The sequence below is a fragment of the Perna viridis genome, chromosome 7 (assembly GCF_037379345.1).
Source record: "Perna viridis isolate PV_CMFRI_1.1 ecotype Kerala chromosome 7, ASM3737934v1, whole genome shotgun sequence".
NCBI lineage: Eukaryota > Metazoa > Mollusca > Bivalvia > Mytilida > Mytilidae > Perna > Perna viridis.
In genome coordinates, this window is record NC_142451.1 from 18556472 (window position 1) to 18575243 (window position 18772).

The following is an 18772-nucleotide window of genomic DNA, read 5'->3' on the forward strand; positions in this document are numbered from 1 at the left end:
CTGAAAATTAACAAACATATCACTTTAAAGGCAACTCCTCTTATTCATTAGAAGGATGAATATAATTTTGGGTCTTGTTATTTTCTGACAGGGTATACTTGGTTTATATCTAATTCGATCAGCCTTGAAAATAAGCTCTGTCAAATCAACACACATAGTGAATAATATTAAGTCATATGTGCTTATTTTGCTAACAAAACATTTTTTTGGTAGTTTTTGCATGCATAACATTAGAAACAAACAGCAAATTGCAGCAAAAACCTGTATATTCAGTTAATTCAGAAATATTTAATTTTGTGAGAATTTTCTATATAACATGAAAAAAAAAATAAGGAATTAATTCAATAAAAACCAAGCATACCCAAGGATCAGTCCATATAATCTTACATCACTTTATTTTATAAGTATAATCTTTTATTACTTTACATATCTTCTTGTACTTTTTTTTTACCCCAAAACATAGATTAAAACTACTCATAATTCCATTCAAGGGCCTCTTATTTTCTGGAAAGAAAAGGATGGAAAACAAGGTCTAATAAATAGATAACCAATTTACTTCATTTGGTTCCTTTCTCCATTTGAGTACCGACTCATCATCTCCATAGCAACCAGAGAAACTTATGACACATGGCTCACCACAGCTCCTGAAATTTTCAGTAAATACTTGTGTTTATGGGATATTAAGTTTCGAGGGTGATTCATATCTTTTGAACAGATATAAGTTTGATGTTGTTTTTTTCACAAACTCTACTTTTGTTAAAAAAATGGCTGTACATTGATGTTATATAAACTTACTGATGTTCCAATTACAACCAAATCTTTGAAATCAACCTGATTTGTTTAAGATGTCATGGTTATCCTCTCTTCTTATGTCTACCCAGTATGTGACATTTGATGAGCATCTTGGTTGGTGTCTCTAGAAAAGCAGAGAACACTTACCCTACCAGTGCACTTGGTACATGCTTAGTTTCTAGTGTAGCCCAGAGCGCTCATTTCCTTTTGATTCTATGTGAGTATTGTTGTGGTGATTTCATGTTCTTTGTTTGTGTGTGTCTATACTCCTTGTCTAGTTGTTATCAGTAGATTATGTTCTTTTTGATTATTATTCTAATCCTGGTTCACTTGATTTCACTTTCACCTGGCAATTCATACACCATTTCCAAGTCAGGAATAAATGTAGTCATAGACTTATAATGTTAGTCTGTTTGAATACATATTTATCAGGTGATTTGTATTTTTTTTCTTAGTTTTTACTATTTTACTATGGAGGTCATTATGTGTTTTTTTTAAAGGGTTGATCAAGCTTAAAATTTTATACTACATGCTGGTCTCTTGTTTTCTTTGTTCAGTGTTCATCCTGTGGGCTATACCACTATACACATGCTTACCTTGTCTTTACAAAGCTTCTGACTGGTTTGTCTGATATTTTTACTTTGGCCTGCAGTGTAACATCCACTGTGTACAGTGAATCAACCATACTACACAGGGAGGAATGACTGGATGTGTGAGTTATCAACCCACTCAAAGTCTGGATCCGTCTGCCAAACCCATCTACATCTATTTCATCATCCTTCACAGAGGGTGTCGAGATCTCATCATAACTTGACCAAACTGAACTAGCTTTGCTACTAATGCTTGGTGTTCGGAGGAATTCCTGAACTTTGTTAAAGTCCATAGAACTTCTAGCACTTGTAGATGACATTTGGTTGCTACTGACATCATTCCAATCTTGCCTATTCCGAGAGACTTTATTCACTGAAATATGCCGGCTCATCAAACTTGGTGTCTGCATCAACTCCAACATTTTGGAAGAGTCTGCTGGAGTTGTTACGACAGAATTACTTGCACTATTAGTCCAATTGTCTAACTGATTTAATTCCATCATGAACAGGTGATCCAGTGCTGGTTGGAAAGGTTCCTCCATTGCACTCTGTCTACGAGATTCTGCCATACTATATTCACTGATAGAATCAGACCGCGACTGTCGAGCTTGATCCATCTCTGAATCAGTCTCAATGTAAACACCAGAGAAATCCAGTCTATACTGGACTTCTGGATCATGTGAATCAACCTTAGCAGCAGGTGCTGTTGTCATTTCACTATCTACTGATTCATCTCGAACTAAAGTCTTTTGTCTATTGTTATAAGCTATCATCCTCTCAGAAAGCCTCTTCATTCTAAGCCTAGGATGTTTTCCATTAGAACTATTGGTACTATCTGAAGAGATTGACCTTGCCCTGTTCATTGCTACAGGTGAATTAATTACATTTCTATTACTTGTATCAGACTTAATACTTGCACGCTTAGGGAACTCCTTTTTCTCAGTCTTACTTTTCACAAGAGAGTTTTCTTTCACATTTTCTTCTGAGGGTGTCTCAATGTTTTCAGATTCTGGCACAACACTTGAGTCCGAAAATCCACTTTCATTCAGACTTCCGTCATCATGTTCTAAAGAGCTGTCACGAGAAATCTCTTCAGGTTTCTCAGCCTCTTCTAATGAACTCAGCCAAGTATTTACTTTATGATGCCTTGAAATTTCCTTTATTTCATAATTAAGGTCAATGTTATTGAGTGACTTTGGCTCAATTTTTTCATCCTTACCTTGACCAACATTTTGTTCTTTCCCTTGTCCATGAGGTTTGGCTTCAATGACGGTGTCTTGTTTCTCCAACTTTCCATCTAAATCAGATGACCCTTGACCCTGACCTTGTACATATCCATTTCTTGCTTTTGCTTTCTCAATGACACCATTCAATTGAGAAAGTGCAATGTCTAGTTCATCAACAAAGCTATGACCTTTACCCTTTTGTGACTGAAGCCAATTCTTGCGATTGTTCACTTTCAATTTCAAATCTGTTGGACGAGGCAACTGAGCAACATCAGTCACTTGTTCAGCTTCATTTTGGTTCTTATTGGCCTCATTTTCATTAACAACAAGCTTCTCTTTATTTTCAGATATTTCATTTTCCTGGTTAGCAGTATTATTCAAATCATCTTTCTTCTCCTCATCATCACTGCTTTCTTTCTTTTGAAGGTTATCTGATACTTTACGTACTTCAATAACACTGTCATGACTGTGTCTCCTTTCCTGATCATAACTTTCCGTAGAGCTGTCTCGTTCCTCTAGCACAGCTTTCTCAATAGCTTGAGTCTTCTCCAAATGTATCAGTTTAGGAGACCTATTCTTTGGTGTAACTGTACCGTTTGTACCATTTGAACCAGTATCAGAACGTGAAACCTCCAAAGTTTTGTTTTGTAGCTGAGAAGCAGAAATTTCACTTGACAAACTCCTTTTTAATGGCTTTTTATCTACTCTATCAATACATTTTCCAGAACTGTCTTCAATGCCAACCAAAAACAATGGTTTATCACTCTTATCGCGAGGGCTTTTACTTCGGCTTCTTTCCCTTTCATTTCGTCTCTTGCTCCTAGAACTGAGTGAGCTGTTTCTTGGACTTGGTGTTGGAGCCAGAAACAATTTCCCTGACAAACTAGAAGGTGTCTCTATCGATGGTGAAGCATCTGTTGGTGTTTTAAAATTGATATGTTCAGCAATTTCATATACAATCAAGTTTCCTTCTCCAGTACCAACCCAAACTGAGTGTCCCATGTCCATCACCGCTGTGATACGAGATCTATTGAAGTAGGTATCATCCTCCTTGAAATAAAGTGACGATTTATTATCATCAAAGTAAAGCAAAGATAAAGGGAAAATAGCCATGCAAGTTAGAACTCAGTAGTGAAATTTTGATGAAAAAAAAATAAAGATCGATTGATTGTTTGAATGTGGTTCAACATCCAATAGCAGATATTTCAAGCAATTCAGGATGAGAACATTGATCACACGCTGAGCCAAATTTGAATGTGAAAGCTCACAGAAGCAACAGCCACAAGGTAAGCATGCCAACCCGAGCCAACCAGTCGTTACTCTATTGAATACAAAATGTACATCACATTTCAGCATATAAGCAAGGACTACCAATTTTGAAGTCTTTGGTATCACTCAACATGGATCTCTAACAATGGCATTCTGCACTTCAATAGATCACTCTACCACTAGACCACAGAGGGGGTAAAAATATGAGAACCATCAAGCATACACAGGCAAATGTGCCACACATGAGAATCATATGTTTCTCTCAAACATATGTTTATCATATGTTTTCAAGCCAAAATTAACATTCAAGAATCATATGATAATCATATGACTTTCATATGTTAAAAATCATATGATTATCATATGAATCAAGTACTACTATCATTTGTGGCACATTTGGCTGTGTACATTACTGAGTAAGCTAATCAAAGGAAAGTTCTTTTCTGACCCTCTCAGAAAGTTACAAAAATTGTACAAAACCTTAAAAAACCAAGTCATTTATAAAATACACAAATGAGCAAAAAAGATATAACATCTACCCAGCAAGTTCCTGCTTTTCGACAAATATAAAACATATAATATAAATTTTTAAATTTTAAATTTCATCCTAATGTAATTAAAATGTATGATTTTTTTTCTTAGTGAGAAATTACCATCATAATACTTGAACAAAATTTCTCTAGTACTGAGATATTTGAAAGATCTTTTATATTCCTCGAAGTTTCTTCCTCATACTATAAAATTTCTTTGCTTTTTTTTATGGTCGGAATATCTCATTGGAAGCACTTTTATGTGTCGAGACACGAGTGGATCTTTTCTCTTGAAACCAGGAACAAAGAGTCTTCAAATATATTTACTTGGAGCAAAATTTGACACTTAATTTTCATTTGAAGCACTTACATGTGTCAAGACACATGAATGTAGATTTTTTTCCTAGAAAAAAAAAAAGGAACAGAAAGTCTTCATATATATTGACTTGGAAGCAAAATTTGACACTAAAACATGAAATGTTAATAATCTTCCTACCTTCCTTAGCTGTGGGTATCTGTCTGTCCTGGTATCATACAGCATTTTACAGTTCAGTGATCGTGGATCCCACAGTTCTAAAATAGACGATCCTCTCAGAGTAATCCAAATACCATACTCACTATACACCATAGCCAGGATGTGATCATATGGATTTACAGAGACATTGAAATTGTCCATCCCATCCAGCGTCCTAAAATATATAAAACTTAGCAATATACAATGCAGATTTACTATACACCACAGCAAGGATCCTATGGCTTCATCCAGTCATCCAGTCTATTTAATCAAAGATCTTAACTTTTCTGCATTTTTTTCTGACAGTAAAATCCTTAAATTTGTAAACAATTCAGACATATTAAGTGAAGTAAAAGGCAAATGTAGAAGACCAAATATAATAAAAGTGTGTTTTAATAGACATGATGTCTACATCTAACTGAAGATTCAGCAGTTTTCTAACACTGTGACATGTTAAATCATTGGTTTAGACTTAAATGGAAATTGCTAGATCATGTAACATTGCTGACAGAGTATATGTATAATATAACTACAAGAAGCTTATTTTGTATGTTTCATTTCTTCTAAGTTCATACACTGGTATATCATACCACCATATCAAGAGACATTTAAAAGTAGGTGCTTGCCTAATGCTAACATGGCATGTTTGATATAGACAGTAATGCCACTGGCACACAGTAATATCTCAGTCTGTAATAGAAGGCAGGCAACAGGTGCTTGCCCAATACTAACCTTGCATGTATGATATACACAGTATTGCCACTGGCACACCATAACATCTCATCCTGTAACAGTAGGCAGGCAACAGGTGCTTGCCCAATAGAGATATACATCACATCATTGCCTGGGGTCTGTTTCTCTGCATTCTGTTGCTACAAAAACATAAGTACCATTTGAGGGAAATTTGTCAAAGATAAACTTTAAAAAATATATCTGTTTAACTATATTATGAACACTTTCATTTAACATTAATGTGACATTTGCTTTACTATATACTAAGTAGACAAGATATTCAAAATTCAAAGCACTAAATAATGCAGCATATCAATTAAGTTATTTTACCTCTAGAACAGCACATGTACCATCAGCAAGCCCAGCAAATATCCTGATGGCTGGTGAATCTTCATCACAGTAAACACACAGAGATAGGATGGCATCATTCAGTCTCAGACTCCACAGACATTCTCTGTAAAAATGAAGATTTCAAAATACAAAGGAAAAAGCTCTGTGAATTCAAACAGAAAGTAAAAATATTGTGTCAAGGGAGATAACTCAATCATATTACTTATAAAATAATAAGAATACATAAAGCAAACTTCATTAACATCATCATGAATACTAATAAATGCATGAAATAAAAAAGGTATATTTTAGTCGAATTCATGACATAAATATGAGAGCCAGAATTTTATCAACTACATTCTATAATTTTTACTAAGAGTCAGGCTAAAATTTGAAGTCTTAAAAATAGATATAAAAAAGATATAAAGAAATAAATTTGGCATCCTTAGTTCTGATGGTACAAACAATAAAACACAAAAAGCAGTAGTGAGTTTGTCTAACCACGTTTTATTCACTGCCTGATTCTTACTTTGACTGGTACTAGTTTTAGGAGTCCTACCTGGTATCAGTATTGTAAGCATAGATGACCCAAGACAATGTCCCTATCAGTACGACATTGGTTGTCACTTTACACATACACATAATTCTGGTGTCAAACTGAAAGCATACATACATTTGTTAAATTAGCATAAAGAGCATAGATTTATGACATAAAGTAAAAGCATACATTTATTTTTATCACAACATTTAGTGAATTTAGCATGTAAATATCTGTATAGCAACCCTAATTTAAATCTTAATGAAGATGTTCCTTCAAAATCAACTGTCATGCTGGAATAAGTTCTTTAAATATCATTTTGGTCTATATTAGCATTCCTCAAGAAAAAAAATTGGCATCCAACAAGATCAAGAACTACTTATTTTCCACATTCGGATAGGGATAGTTCACAAAAAATCCATCAAAAAGGTTAACAGAATGATATATTTCAGTGTATTACCTGTATGGGTAAATCATACATCAAGCCTTCCTCACATGTAACTTTACAGACTTTACCAATGTGTTGGTCACCATAGCAATACCATACCTTCCCTGAAAAATAAAGTTAATACATTCATGAGAAAGTAAGCACCACAATTGGAGGTATAAAGATGTATAATATCATACATGTGATTAAAAAAAAAATAAACTGAAGAAACTTGAATAACTTAATGAAAATATAAATAAATTTAAAAATACATGTCCAATACTTAATATTTATAGAAACCTCAAAATAATATGTCTCGTAAGGTCATCTTTAAATTTAGGGTCTTTGTGCTAGTTTTTTCTCTTTTTCATTTTTTTTGCCACTTGACACCATTTTCTTAATATTTTATCTATTTTATTTCCTTCATATTAGAGAGCTAAGAGCTTTGCATAAATATCAGAAATGCAATGGGTCTAATTTTTTTTTTATCTGATATGTTTATCAAGATTCAGCCAGCATAGTAAAAACCAAAAACCTGGTTTTTTTTTTTATTTTTTTTTTGGTCTTACCATCATCAAACACAACCGATGTTCCTATTGCCATAAAGTTGCCTGATTCTGCCTCCATTGCCATGTACTGAAATAAGAACAAGGGTTAATAGCTTTCTGTAGAATGGCTGTTTAACTATACATTTTAATTTGCAAATCTGGAATTCAGTACATTACATTATATCAATATGCCTCAAGAATGACGTTGCATTGCATCTAAAAATGTAGGACAGTGGAAGCATGAAGTTCCAGATGTGGTTGTAAAATATATATTCCTTGGTCCATGTAGTGAAAAACTCCAGCCAAACAGTATGTTAATATCAGACGGCAACAGAAATCAATAACAATGTATGCCCCATCAATATAAAGCCCCAAATTTATTTTGAAATTGATTCATCCAACAGATGCAAGATAATTATGACAAAATACAGATATACAGAAAAACAGATAAGGTTCAAATATACCTGATTTAGGCTTGCTTCATTACAGTACCCAAAAGAGAAGACCTGGTTGTGAAAGCTGAATACTGGTTTCATAATGCATTTAAGATTCCAAGCTTAAATTTCTATGCTGTACTAGTAGTTTTTTTAACTCACCAACTGTTCCCTTTCAGTAAAGGCCAACCTCTGAAGTTCCTTCTTTTTATATTTCTCTGTCAGAGTGTTCAGATAACAAGTCTGTTTTGTAGATATAATGTGTCTCTTTGGAAAGGGTTTCTCAAATGCCACCTGAAGTGTGTAATACCATTTATTTTATTTACAGATGAATTTATTGATGATACAAAATTAGCTAAGGAATCTAATGTGACATTAAATGATACCCTGCAATATTACATTTTTGGGGTAAAGACAACTTAAAATGGCCATAACTTTTTTGTATAATAAACTGATCAAATTGTCATCTAAACTTAATCCGTGTTTAAAGAAATTCAATAACTATACAAAGTTTGAAATTGATTCTTCAATATTTTCTTAAGCAATCAACAAGAAACCGTGAGGGGACAAACAGACGAATGGACACGAACTTTTCGAAAAATATCACATACTCAGGGATGATTTTACAAGGTTTACAAACAAAGCAGAAACTGGGAAAAAATTGGAAGTAAATATACAGTAAAACAAGAATCATAACAGTGAAAACTGGATTTGAAATAGCGGAATTTAGCTAAAAAGCAGGAAAAAATCATCCCTGCATACCACCTTGCCACTTCCTGTGGGGATGTATAACAAAAAAGGATTGAATTATACTGTAAATCAACCTATTTATGGTCCTTACCTTAGCCAAACCTTCAACATCAAAGGAAAGTTTAGCACTGGCTTTCACATGTCTCATTACACTGATGGTATCAGATCTCTGTATTATGTCCTTCTCATGAATCTTTAAAATTGCCATCGAAAAACGAAACAGGACCTTTGGTCCTTCAAGTAAAAAGCAATCCCAGATCCTCAGCAAAGTCTGAAAAATAGGAATAGTTAAACAACAAAAGATAAAACATCTCATAAAGGGTGCATGTGTGTGTGTGTGTCTACTGTAATATTAACCTTTGACCTATAGACTATGACATAGTTACTTCTAATACATGCATTATTGCACTAAAAACAACCAAAGAATTATGTCCATAGGACACAGAAGTCTCTGTCATAATACAAACAATAAGTAAACAGGAAGTCGATGCTCAATCAAGACACAATTTTCCCAAGCCTTTTTTTAAAGTTTGATAATCTCTCCTTGTAGGCTGAAGCAGCTAAAATTTTCCAAACAGACCAACAAACATAATCTTCCTTCATGCATATCTAAATAAATGATACCCAACTTTCCTATAGAATTTCATCAAAATTCATCTGTCAGTCGAAATGTTGCACTAAGGGACTTATCAATTTATACTAATGGGATGGGGGTGGTCCTGTTGCCTAAGTGATGTAATTTCTGTCTTTTTTTCAAGTGACTATGCATGGGCTTAGGAACTGGTACAGTTGGTACTGCTCCGACCATACCAATCATTTTCACATTTTCGTGGTAAGACCTTATGTTCCTATATCAAAAACAGTACCAATAAATTTTTGCTTTCTATGCCTATGGTATGACATTGAGATTGACCTTTATTTTTTCTAACATACTGATATTATCAAGTTACTAAATGAATGAGAATGGTCTTTAGTGTTTAACAACTCATTCATTGAGGAAAGCAGGGACCCAGAAAAGTTTTATTTTAATATGTTGCAATAAATAAATGATATTTAAACAAGTCTATTTTGTGTAAGGAATATCTACAACAGGGCTGTTATTTTTAAAGGAGGTAGAGGGGGATAATTTTTTCTTAATCATACATATTTTTTTGTTTTCTTTGGTCAGAGTTGATCTTTTGGGGTAAATTGAAAGAGTAAACAAGGAAACCAAGATTCTAGTGGAAATCAAAAGAATGTAATCCAGGGACAAAGACCAGACAAGGAAAACAAACACAACAAAGAACATAAAGTAACTAAAATAATACATACAAAGTAACAAAAGTAAATGAGCAACATGAAACAATGATAAGTCTCTTACAGGATGTGAACTTGTAGAACCCATCAGACAAATTATTACTTTTGGAGTGATTGAACATTTATTATTTTCCTTCATGCATATCTAAATATGATGGCTAATCTTCCCTTAAAGTTTCATCACAATCTTTTCAGCAGTTTACTTGAAGATGTAACATGTCATCAAACAATGGATACCTTGACACAAGCACATCTACATATGATGCCAAAAATTCGTCAAAATCAGGTTTAGTCTGAGTTTTGCTAATGAGAAGTGTGGACAGACAAACTGTCAAAGAAATGGACATAATAGTTCCTAATTTACCCCAAACTTTATCAACAGAGGTATCATTCCTTCATGTAGAATGTATCATCAAAATCTATCCAATAGATAGTCATGAGTTGGAACAGGCGCATAGCTGAGGCCAAATTGAAGTGTAGGCAAAATTACGTAAGGCCCCCATCAGGTCCAGGGGGGCAAAGCCCCCCCTGAAGCTCCGCGGAGATAGCATTTTAGAGAATCATTTATGCCTCTTCTGGATATATTTTATCTAAAAAAAATTTAAAAAAAAATTTGGCAAAATTAAGTGCAGGCAAAAGCTTTTTTGTCTAACGGCAGCTACGTGCCTGTGGAATATTAATAGATAGATGGATTTGGAGATTTTATACCATATATATTCATAGCAGGAAATTTTTGCAAGATTCTAATTTCTGCTATTATCAGGAGGTTTGCAGAAATAAAACCTCACTGAATTAAGTCCACATTTTTCACCCTGATTTCCAATAATCCATTTCTAAATGGACAAGGAAAATTACCATGAGGAAATCAAGGAATTTTGAAATGCAAAAATTACCAGCTATGTAATATAGTACTATAGTAAAGGTACCCCTAAAATCTGCTTGCAGGAGGTTTAGAAATAAATATCAATAAATTCATGTAAAGCAAATTACTCATTCTTAAGTTTCTACAATGGTCATAAAACTGATGGGTACAAAACATTTCTCATACTTCCATGTGAGAAATCTACTTGTACTTCAGCAAACAGACAAGAACATAATTGACATAAGGTAAAAGATTCAATTATTCATAGTCAACATTTTCTTTGTAATAAATTGCCTGTTTTCCTCCCCTTCCTCTTGTCTCTCCATAAATTTAAACTCCATGAGGATTATGTCACATTTTAAAACAGATTTTTCACGTTACAAGTAAACATCAGACCACCCAGAAAGACAAAATATATAAATACCCTATAATCTACCAATTATATCACAAAAATATCAAATTTCTTGGTTAATTAATGGAATTGTATTTCAAATTCATTAAACTTGGCCTAATTTTTAATAGATAAACTCATGTATACTTTTTAGATGCATGTAACATATTGCTTCAATAAACAAATGCATTAACTGTTATTGAATACATAGGCGTGAAAGTAAGTTCAGCTGTGTAATACAAAGGCTATTTTTCATAGCCCTGCAATTTGTCATTATTTTTGGACAAAGCTAGTCTGTACTGTAAAAATACTGCAATGCTGCAAAAAGTAAGAGGAAAACTTCAAAACATCTTTAAAAAACTACTTAGTGGTGTTTCATGTTAAGATGCACACTGCTTGGAAAAGTAAACTAACATTATTTGTGCTTTAAAAAGTACAAAAAAGAAAAGAATACATTTGAAATGAATAGAATAAGGCATTTACCATTTTTATACTGGGAAGGGGGGTGTATTATTTGAATTTTTTTGTTTTTAATTTGAGCACAAAACATTTTTTATTACTCAGCAATGGACAGAAAAAAGAAAAAAATATGATTCAATATTCCCCCAATCTTAACCATGTAAGTTTTCAAATAAAATTTTCAAATCAGGCTGCTGCTGAAAAAACGTTTCACACTTGTGCGAAAAATATTTTCTAATTCAGCATAAAATGCCAGACCCTCTCCTAACGAGAAGAAAATGGTCTGCACTTAAAATAAAATGTTTTAAAAAAAATCATCAGTTTTTATTTTTTGTATGAGACACGGAAAAGAAGACTTCACTTGCCTTCTTAAATTAAAAATATTTTTGGGGTTAAAAAAAGAGACCTTTATTTAATTTGAAAGTAATTTTTCTAGACATTTGTCACTTAATTTAAAGTATAGGACACTACAGTTGTTTTTTTTCCTAGGCAATTAAAAAAAAAAACACTTTATACACTTTTGGTTGACAAGACAAAGTGAAAAGGTACACAAAGTTCAAAGTTCTGTCGAATCTAAAGAACTGACAGTTCTATATAAATGGTTCAAACCTAATTACTTCCAAATTGTCAATTATGATATAGAATGATACAGGGCTTATAATACTCAACAACTAAGATAAGAAACAGATCATTATAATAGATCATTAAAGGGTCAGAGGTTGAAATAAAAGCCAACATTTTTTTAAAAGGTAACTGTAGGATAAATTGTGGCATTTCAAGATAAAATATTTCTTCATATCACTTCACTATCATTTAAAAGCATAAAAAATAACTATAAATGAGGTATTTGCATGTTAAGACCAAGATTTACAGTCCTCTCCATGGGATTAGTCCCATAAGAAGAAGACTGTTTATGTCTACCATGCTGTGACAAAAGTCATTTTCATTCCAATGATTTTTTCTTCTTTGTACAAATCAATTTACAGATTTGTGTTATTTTCTTACTCAGTTTATGCTTTGACATTCTTATTTTTATTTCTTATTTATACTATATGTTTTTTGTTCAGATATCTGCACTTTCTAAGCCATACATTAAAAAATCAGTGTTGTAATTGATATGAAGATTTCACATTGATTATTATGAATATATGCAATTTAACTCAAATGCTACTAATTCTTTATAATCCCCTTAATGTGCCTCATTATGAATACAATGAAGCCTGCCTCTATTCAATACATTACTCATATATGTCACAACCTAGCAATGAGTATGGTGACATTACCCCAGCTCTGGATACCCAAATGGGCTCTTTCAATCAGTCAATATTTGGGACCATAAAAAATATAAACATAAAGGAGACATCTTTGACAAAGGATTTAAAATTTAAAAAAATTGATAAAGTGAAAAAAAATCAATCATGTGGACTTTAGTTTTGCTGCATCTCCTTGTCTCAGTCACTAGTCAAGTGGCCTTGAAGCAGACGGCACTTGTGAATCATCTAACCTCTAAGCAGACGACAGCAATGTCAGGAGATAGAGTGACAGTTTTGGAGGAAATTGTACGATCTTTACAGACGAAGATCACCGAATTACAAAATCAGCAAAAAGCGGAGAAGTAAGTAGTTTTAAAAGGTTTATCATCAGTAACGACACTTAAACTTCCACTTTATTGAATTCATAAACTTTTTAAATAGTTTTGACATCAAAAGAAATTTTACCATCTTATCTTAATCTGATGTCATTAGACCAACACAATAATTGAGACTTGACAATTTTCCCATTAAAATTTATTTTCTATACTATTTCTGAATGTTTTATGTTCTAATAATTGTTTTTTTTCAATAATATAAACATTCAGTACTCATACATTTTATTTCATATTGCATGATCTTTTAATTGTGTTTTAAAATCTTTTATGGCCAGCTCACCTGGGAAACAGTGTAGGAATTTTTATTTTTATTTTTTAAAACCTCAAATAACAATATTAATTTTTGATTCAAGATAAAATGTCTTTTTCTGGAATTTTCTTAGGAAGATAATCAGAAAAATCCCCAATTATTATAAATCTTACTGTATCCTGTACACAAATGGCTAATTTTAAGAAAGAGCATGAGAAACATAGGATGGACAAACTTAATGATACACAGACAGACAGACAGATAATGCAAAAAATTAAAACATTAATAAACAATGTCACAGCAAAATAATCAAATCTATTGGCTTTGGTGTTTTTTTGCCAATATCTATTCACATTGCCATACTCCAAATCAGTTCAAGAGATAATCATGCTCTCACAGGTAGCTATGAACATGTAGCTCTGAAAGTCCCTTTTTTATACTTAATTTTTTTTTTTTATCACAAATTAAAAAATAATCCAAATATATAAAGAAGAGAGACTTTCAGAGCTATGCGTTTGCAGTTGGCTCAAAAGAACCAGAAAGTCAGGTAAGCAATAATTTTGAACAATTTGTACTAGAAAACAATATGCCTCCCACCTGAGTATTATGGTAACTCTATCCTAATACATCAAACAAGATAGATGTTATAATGAAAAACTTTGGATTATGCAACTGATCTGTGTAATTATAGGTTCTACTGGGTAATAAATGTAGATGTTACTTGTGATTCATTAGTCTTATTTACAATGAAACAAGTGCAGATTTATTCTTGAAGATAATGAAAACTTGAGGCTCTACAATTAGGGTACATATGGTCTTCATTTTCAGATTTCTAAACCAATATTTTTTTTCTGTAATTAATAAATTGTTTCCCTGCTAATATTATCTGTTCTCTAACATTTTCTAGTTCATTAACAGTGAAACCTGTCTAAATCAAACACTAAATAATTCAAACACCTGTCAAAACCAGACATTTTCAAGGTTCCTTAATATCAGCTTAAATGTATTTTGAAATTGAACATCTGTCTAAATTTGACCAATTTTAAAGACCAAACAGAGTTCAGTATTGACAGGTTTCACTGTATAAAGCCATCAATCTAAAAAGAAAAAAAAACTACAAAAACAATGTGTAACCTTAGATAGGAATGTCTCTCTTCTTTTTTTTAAATTAGGGAATAACTTATTATATGAGTAAAACAATCATATTACAATTATACCTATTACAATCGAAATAGATCAAAGAAACAGAGTTATTTATTGTAAATAAATCATTTTCCATTGAAACATAATTGAAAATGGATTAAAAAAGATATTCAAGAAAAATCTTCCAGTTCAGGTAGGCAATATCTCCAAAAGAAATAATAATTTTGGCCAATAAAATTTTAGAATTTTTTTCTATACCTATATTTGAGATATTTTTATTACTTTATATTCCAGAGCTCATTATTTAGAGTTGGAGAAGAGACTAAAACTCACTAATGCTGAGACAGTGACTCTCCATAGTGACGTTATACAGCTGTTAGGGACTCAGGCTGAGGTTCAGGCAAAACTGGCAGTATTTGAAGAAAATATTGGAGACTTACAACTAGAGACAAAAGAGTTTGGGTTTACACAGAAACAGCTTAAAACTGATATGGCAAACTGGCAAACACTTAAGGACAATGTCAGGAGATCTCAGAGAAAATTAGAAAAACGCTTGAAAGCTAGTATAGCAGAATTAGATACTAAAATTGGAGGAGCTCAAAGAGATGCCCAAAAAGTTAAAGATGAATGTGATCTTAACTTTATAGCATTGAAAAATGAAGCTACAGACATGAAGACATTTATAGAGAATAACACATTAGAATTGAAGGATTTCATACAAAACAGAACAGTCCTGCACAAAACTCAAGGAAAACCAACTCTAGCTAAGAGATTTGACAGGTTGTTCAAAATATACAATGTAACGAGGCCTACACCAAATGAAAGTGAAATACTTCATAGAACAGATGATCCCTCTGGAACTATAGACCCTGAGTTCTTAATTCCTAAATCTGATGTAAATAAAGACTGGAATGAAGTAGGCAGTGGAGAGGTAGGAAGCGGGGAAACTATGCCAGTGTTACCCACTCATTCACACTATAATTTTGTCAAAAAAGGTGACCTTTTACTTGAACTGCAGGAGCGTGACCTTGAAATTACGACCTTACTTGACATGTATGATAATCTAAAGAAGGGTTTAGCAGTCATGGAAGGACGTATACATGAAATTCAGCTAGGAAATTTTATGGAGCATCTTCAAGAATCTTTTATCAATTTTACACAAAATGTACTCACAATGGACCAATGGAAAATGGCAAGTGGTCAGCTGATCAATACAACACAGGTCAATCAACAACAAATTTCTAGTCTAACAAACATGATATTTAATAATTCACATTTTCTAAGGGAATTAGAAATGAAAATTTCAAATGCTCAGTCATTAAGCTACCAACAATTTACTTTGCTGAGAATTCATATAATACAACTCAACAATACTGTACAGGATATGAAAGAAGAATGGAATCGGAATTGGAAAAATCGAGTCCAAAATACACAAAGTCTACCTCCTCCAGTACATGTGCATACAATAAAGAATGGACATGAAAATCTAGAAACACTTCACTCCAGAATTGAAGATATAGCTTTACAAGTAGTTTACAATGAGAACAGAATAGCCAAATTAGAAATTAAAATGTTGAATGAAAGTCTAAGTGAGTGCAAGAAGGTCAATGCTGACATTTACCAAGATGCAAGAATTCAGCATGTAGAGAACTCTATGATGAAAATATCAGAAGCTTCTGAGTTTATCAAAAAGATTTTAACCCAGGTGCAGCAAGAGATGTACCAAGAGTACCTCGTCAACAGAAACCAGAGTGAGGTCATCAATGTCATAATTCAAGACATAGGAAAAGTAGACCAAATATTACCTCAAATTTCTTCTGTACAACAACAGATTTACTTATACCAACAGATGCTACCTCAAGGTACATAAGGACTGTATATAATAAATTATTTTTTTATGAAACCTTAATAATTTAAAAGAAAAATTAACCAAAGGCCATATCTCCAAAGAAAAAAGGGATCAGTTTATACAGACATTACTATTTCACACAAAAACCAAAGCTTTACCCATATTTTGTAAAGGATAACTTAATCAGAATATTATAATTATGATAATATACATTCCCTTAATCAGTAAGTAACAATCGACCCGTGCAGGTCCGGGTATTAAAAGAATAGGCCTGCAGCAGCGCTAAGCTTGTCGTAAAAGGCGACTAAATAGTGCTCAGAATCTTAGCCGGGGGCTAGGGCGCTCTGCCCACAGAGCAACTGGGTTGTGTGCCCCAGGTGGTGGAATAGGGTACCCATGGTGTGTTACGTGCTGGGGTTGTTAGGCTATAATACGGAAAACATGACCGCAAACTATAGTGGTGCACCATGTTGGGAAAGATGCCACGTTCCTCGCACGTTAAAAAACCCTACTGTGGTATTCTCCCGGAGTAGGAACCATAGGGCTCCACCACAGGAGGCTAAATTGCCTGACCCTACCCACCTCTCCCTATTTCCAGTGGCAATCAAAATTTCTCGACCCCATTATCCTTGTGTCCCATCCCATTTTTCATTTCATCATCATTTCATGTTCATTTTATCATCCACTTCATGTTCGTCTCCTAAAGTTAACAACATATTTTCTGTATACATTTCAGACTGCTATGGTTACCATCGTAGAGGATTTAGAGACTCGGGTGTATATCTTATCAGACCAGGAGACCTTAATATATCCATGGAAGTTTATTGCGATCTTGAAAATGGAGCAGATGGTTGGACAGTCATTCAAAGAAGAAAGGACGGGTCGGTTGATTTTGATCAACCTTGGAATAAATACAAATATGGCTTTGGCAGCATTCAATGTGAATTTTGGCTCGGCAATGACCTTATTCACCTTCTAACTACCTCAAACACTACTCTAAAAATAGAAATGGTTGATATTCACAATGTGAGATGGACAATTTTCTATGACAATTTTGCAATAGCCAGTGAAAGTGAAAATTATAAAATTTCCATCAGTGGTTTTCATGGAAACACTACTGATAGTTTTAGCTATTCTAATGGAATGGGATTTAGTACTTATGATGCTGACAATGATGGAAGCAGTTCACACTGCGCCATGTTTTACACATCTGGCTGGTGGTATAAACATTGTCACTATAGCAACCTGAATGGTCGCTTCCGTTTGGGAATGGTGTGGTACAACTTTGATGAAGATGAATGGATTCAGTTAAAATACAGTGAAATGAAAATCAAACCAAGTATAGGTCAAAAGTATAGTAATAGATAAATTAGAAAGGTTTAGTAGTTTCTTCATTGAGCAATTGACAATACCGATTTCAGAATATAACAGGAATGATATAACGAGGTCAACAAACAAAGCAGAAATTGGCAAAATTGGAAGTGAAGATTCATACATGTCGGTGCCTGGATCACCATTTTGTTTTTGTCAGCACATTTGTCTTCAATATGTATATATACAATAGGTTAAACTAAAAAAAAAACAAAAAAACTACAGTGTACGTTTCAAGTAATGTACTAATGAATAAATTTTAACTCTACAACATCAGGGGGAGACTCCTACAAAACCAATCAAAATTTTAGAATCCCCCACATAAAATATAAGATTTGTGGGTGATTTTTTGGACAGAATTACTACATTTTATGTAAAAATACTAATTAATTGTATTTTCACATTACATGAACAGTTCCACAATCTAACTGATATGCTAATGGAAGCATGTTCTACTAAAAAAAGTTCGACATGCTAAATATATAGGACAAATTTAGTCAAATTCCTTCATTATAGGATGTGCACATATTCAATATATAAATGCACACATAGCAATGTTTGAATAATATTAATCTGATACTTTTTTGTTAACATTACAAAAAATAAGTCCTATCTACAGCATAAAGCACCAAAAAAGCTAAGTTCAACATGCTTGAAAAGTGGAAAAATTAGAAGGTGTCCATTTTCTATATGTAGATCGACATTGTGCAAAGTTAGAATATTTGTTCAATACTTTTTGAGTCACAGATTACACAAAGTAAGTACCCCCTTAGCCAGACTAATGGACAGAACAACAAGGTCGAACTAACAATTCCAAAAATAG

General features: G+C 33.1%; 2 protein-coding genes across 15 annotated transcripts in view; one reads left to right on the forward strand and one right to left on the reverse strand.

Annotated features, from left to right (window-relative positions):
- Window positions 1-18772, reverse strand: part of LOC148611652 (uncharacterized) — an 81850-nt gene that overhangs the window by 1632 nt on the left and 61446 nt on the right. For all 14 annotated transcript variants that reach the window (XM_088592413.1, XM_088592412.1, XM_088592411.1 and 11 more), the window contains 10 exons: window positions 8772-8951; window positions 8093-8224; window positions 7518-7584; window positions 6982-7073; window positions 6543-6640; window positions 5984-6107; window positions 5654-5793; window positions 4904-5096; window positions 1389-3658; window positions 557-644 (listed from right to left, as the gene is read on the reverse strand). In XM_088592413.1, coding sequence (XP_088448539.1) covers window positions 557-644; window positions 1389-3658; window positions 4904-5096; window positions 5654-5793; window positions 5984-6107; window positions 6543-6640; window positions 6982-7073; window positions 7518-7584; window positions 8093-8224; window positions 8772-8951 — 3384 coding nt within the window. The remainder of the gene's footprint in view (window positions 1-556; window positions 645-1388; window positions 3659-4903; window positions 5097-5653; window positions 5794-5983; window positions 6108-6542; window positions 6641-6981; window positions 7074-7517; window positions 7585-8092; window positions 8225-8771; window positions 8952-18772) is intronic.
- Window positions 12913-18729, forward strand: LOC148611653 (uncharacterized). Its single transcript, XM_088592421.1, has 3 exons — window positions 12913-13303; window positions 15024-16591; window positions 17315-18729. The coding sequence occupies exons 1-3, from the start codon at window positions 13107-13109 to the stop codon at window positions 17944-17946; spliced, it is 2397 nt and encodes a 798-aa protein (XP_088448547.1). The 5' UTR covers window positions 12913-13106; the 3' UTR covers window positions 17947-18729.

Coding starts and splice junctions, on each gene's coding strand:
- LOC148611653 (XM_088592421.1), top strand. CDS start 13,107: ATGTGGACTTTAGTTTTGCTGCATCTCCTTGTCTCAGTCACTAGTCAA. Junction 13,304..15,023: donor AATCAGCAAAAAGCGGAGAA/GTAAGTAGTTTT, acceptor TTTATATTCCAG/AGCTCATTATTTAGAGTTGG. Junction 16,592..17,314: donor CCAACAGATGCTACCTCAAG/GTACATAAGGAC, acceptor TATACATTTCAG/ACTGCTATGGTTACCATCGT.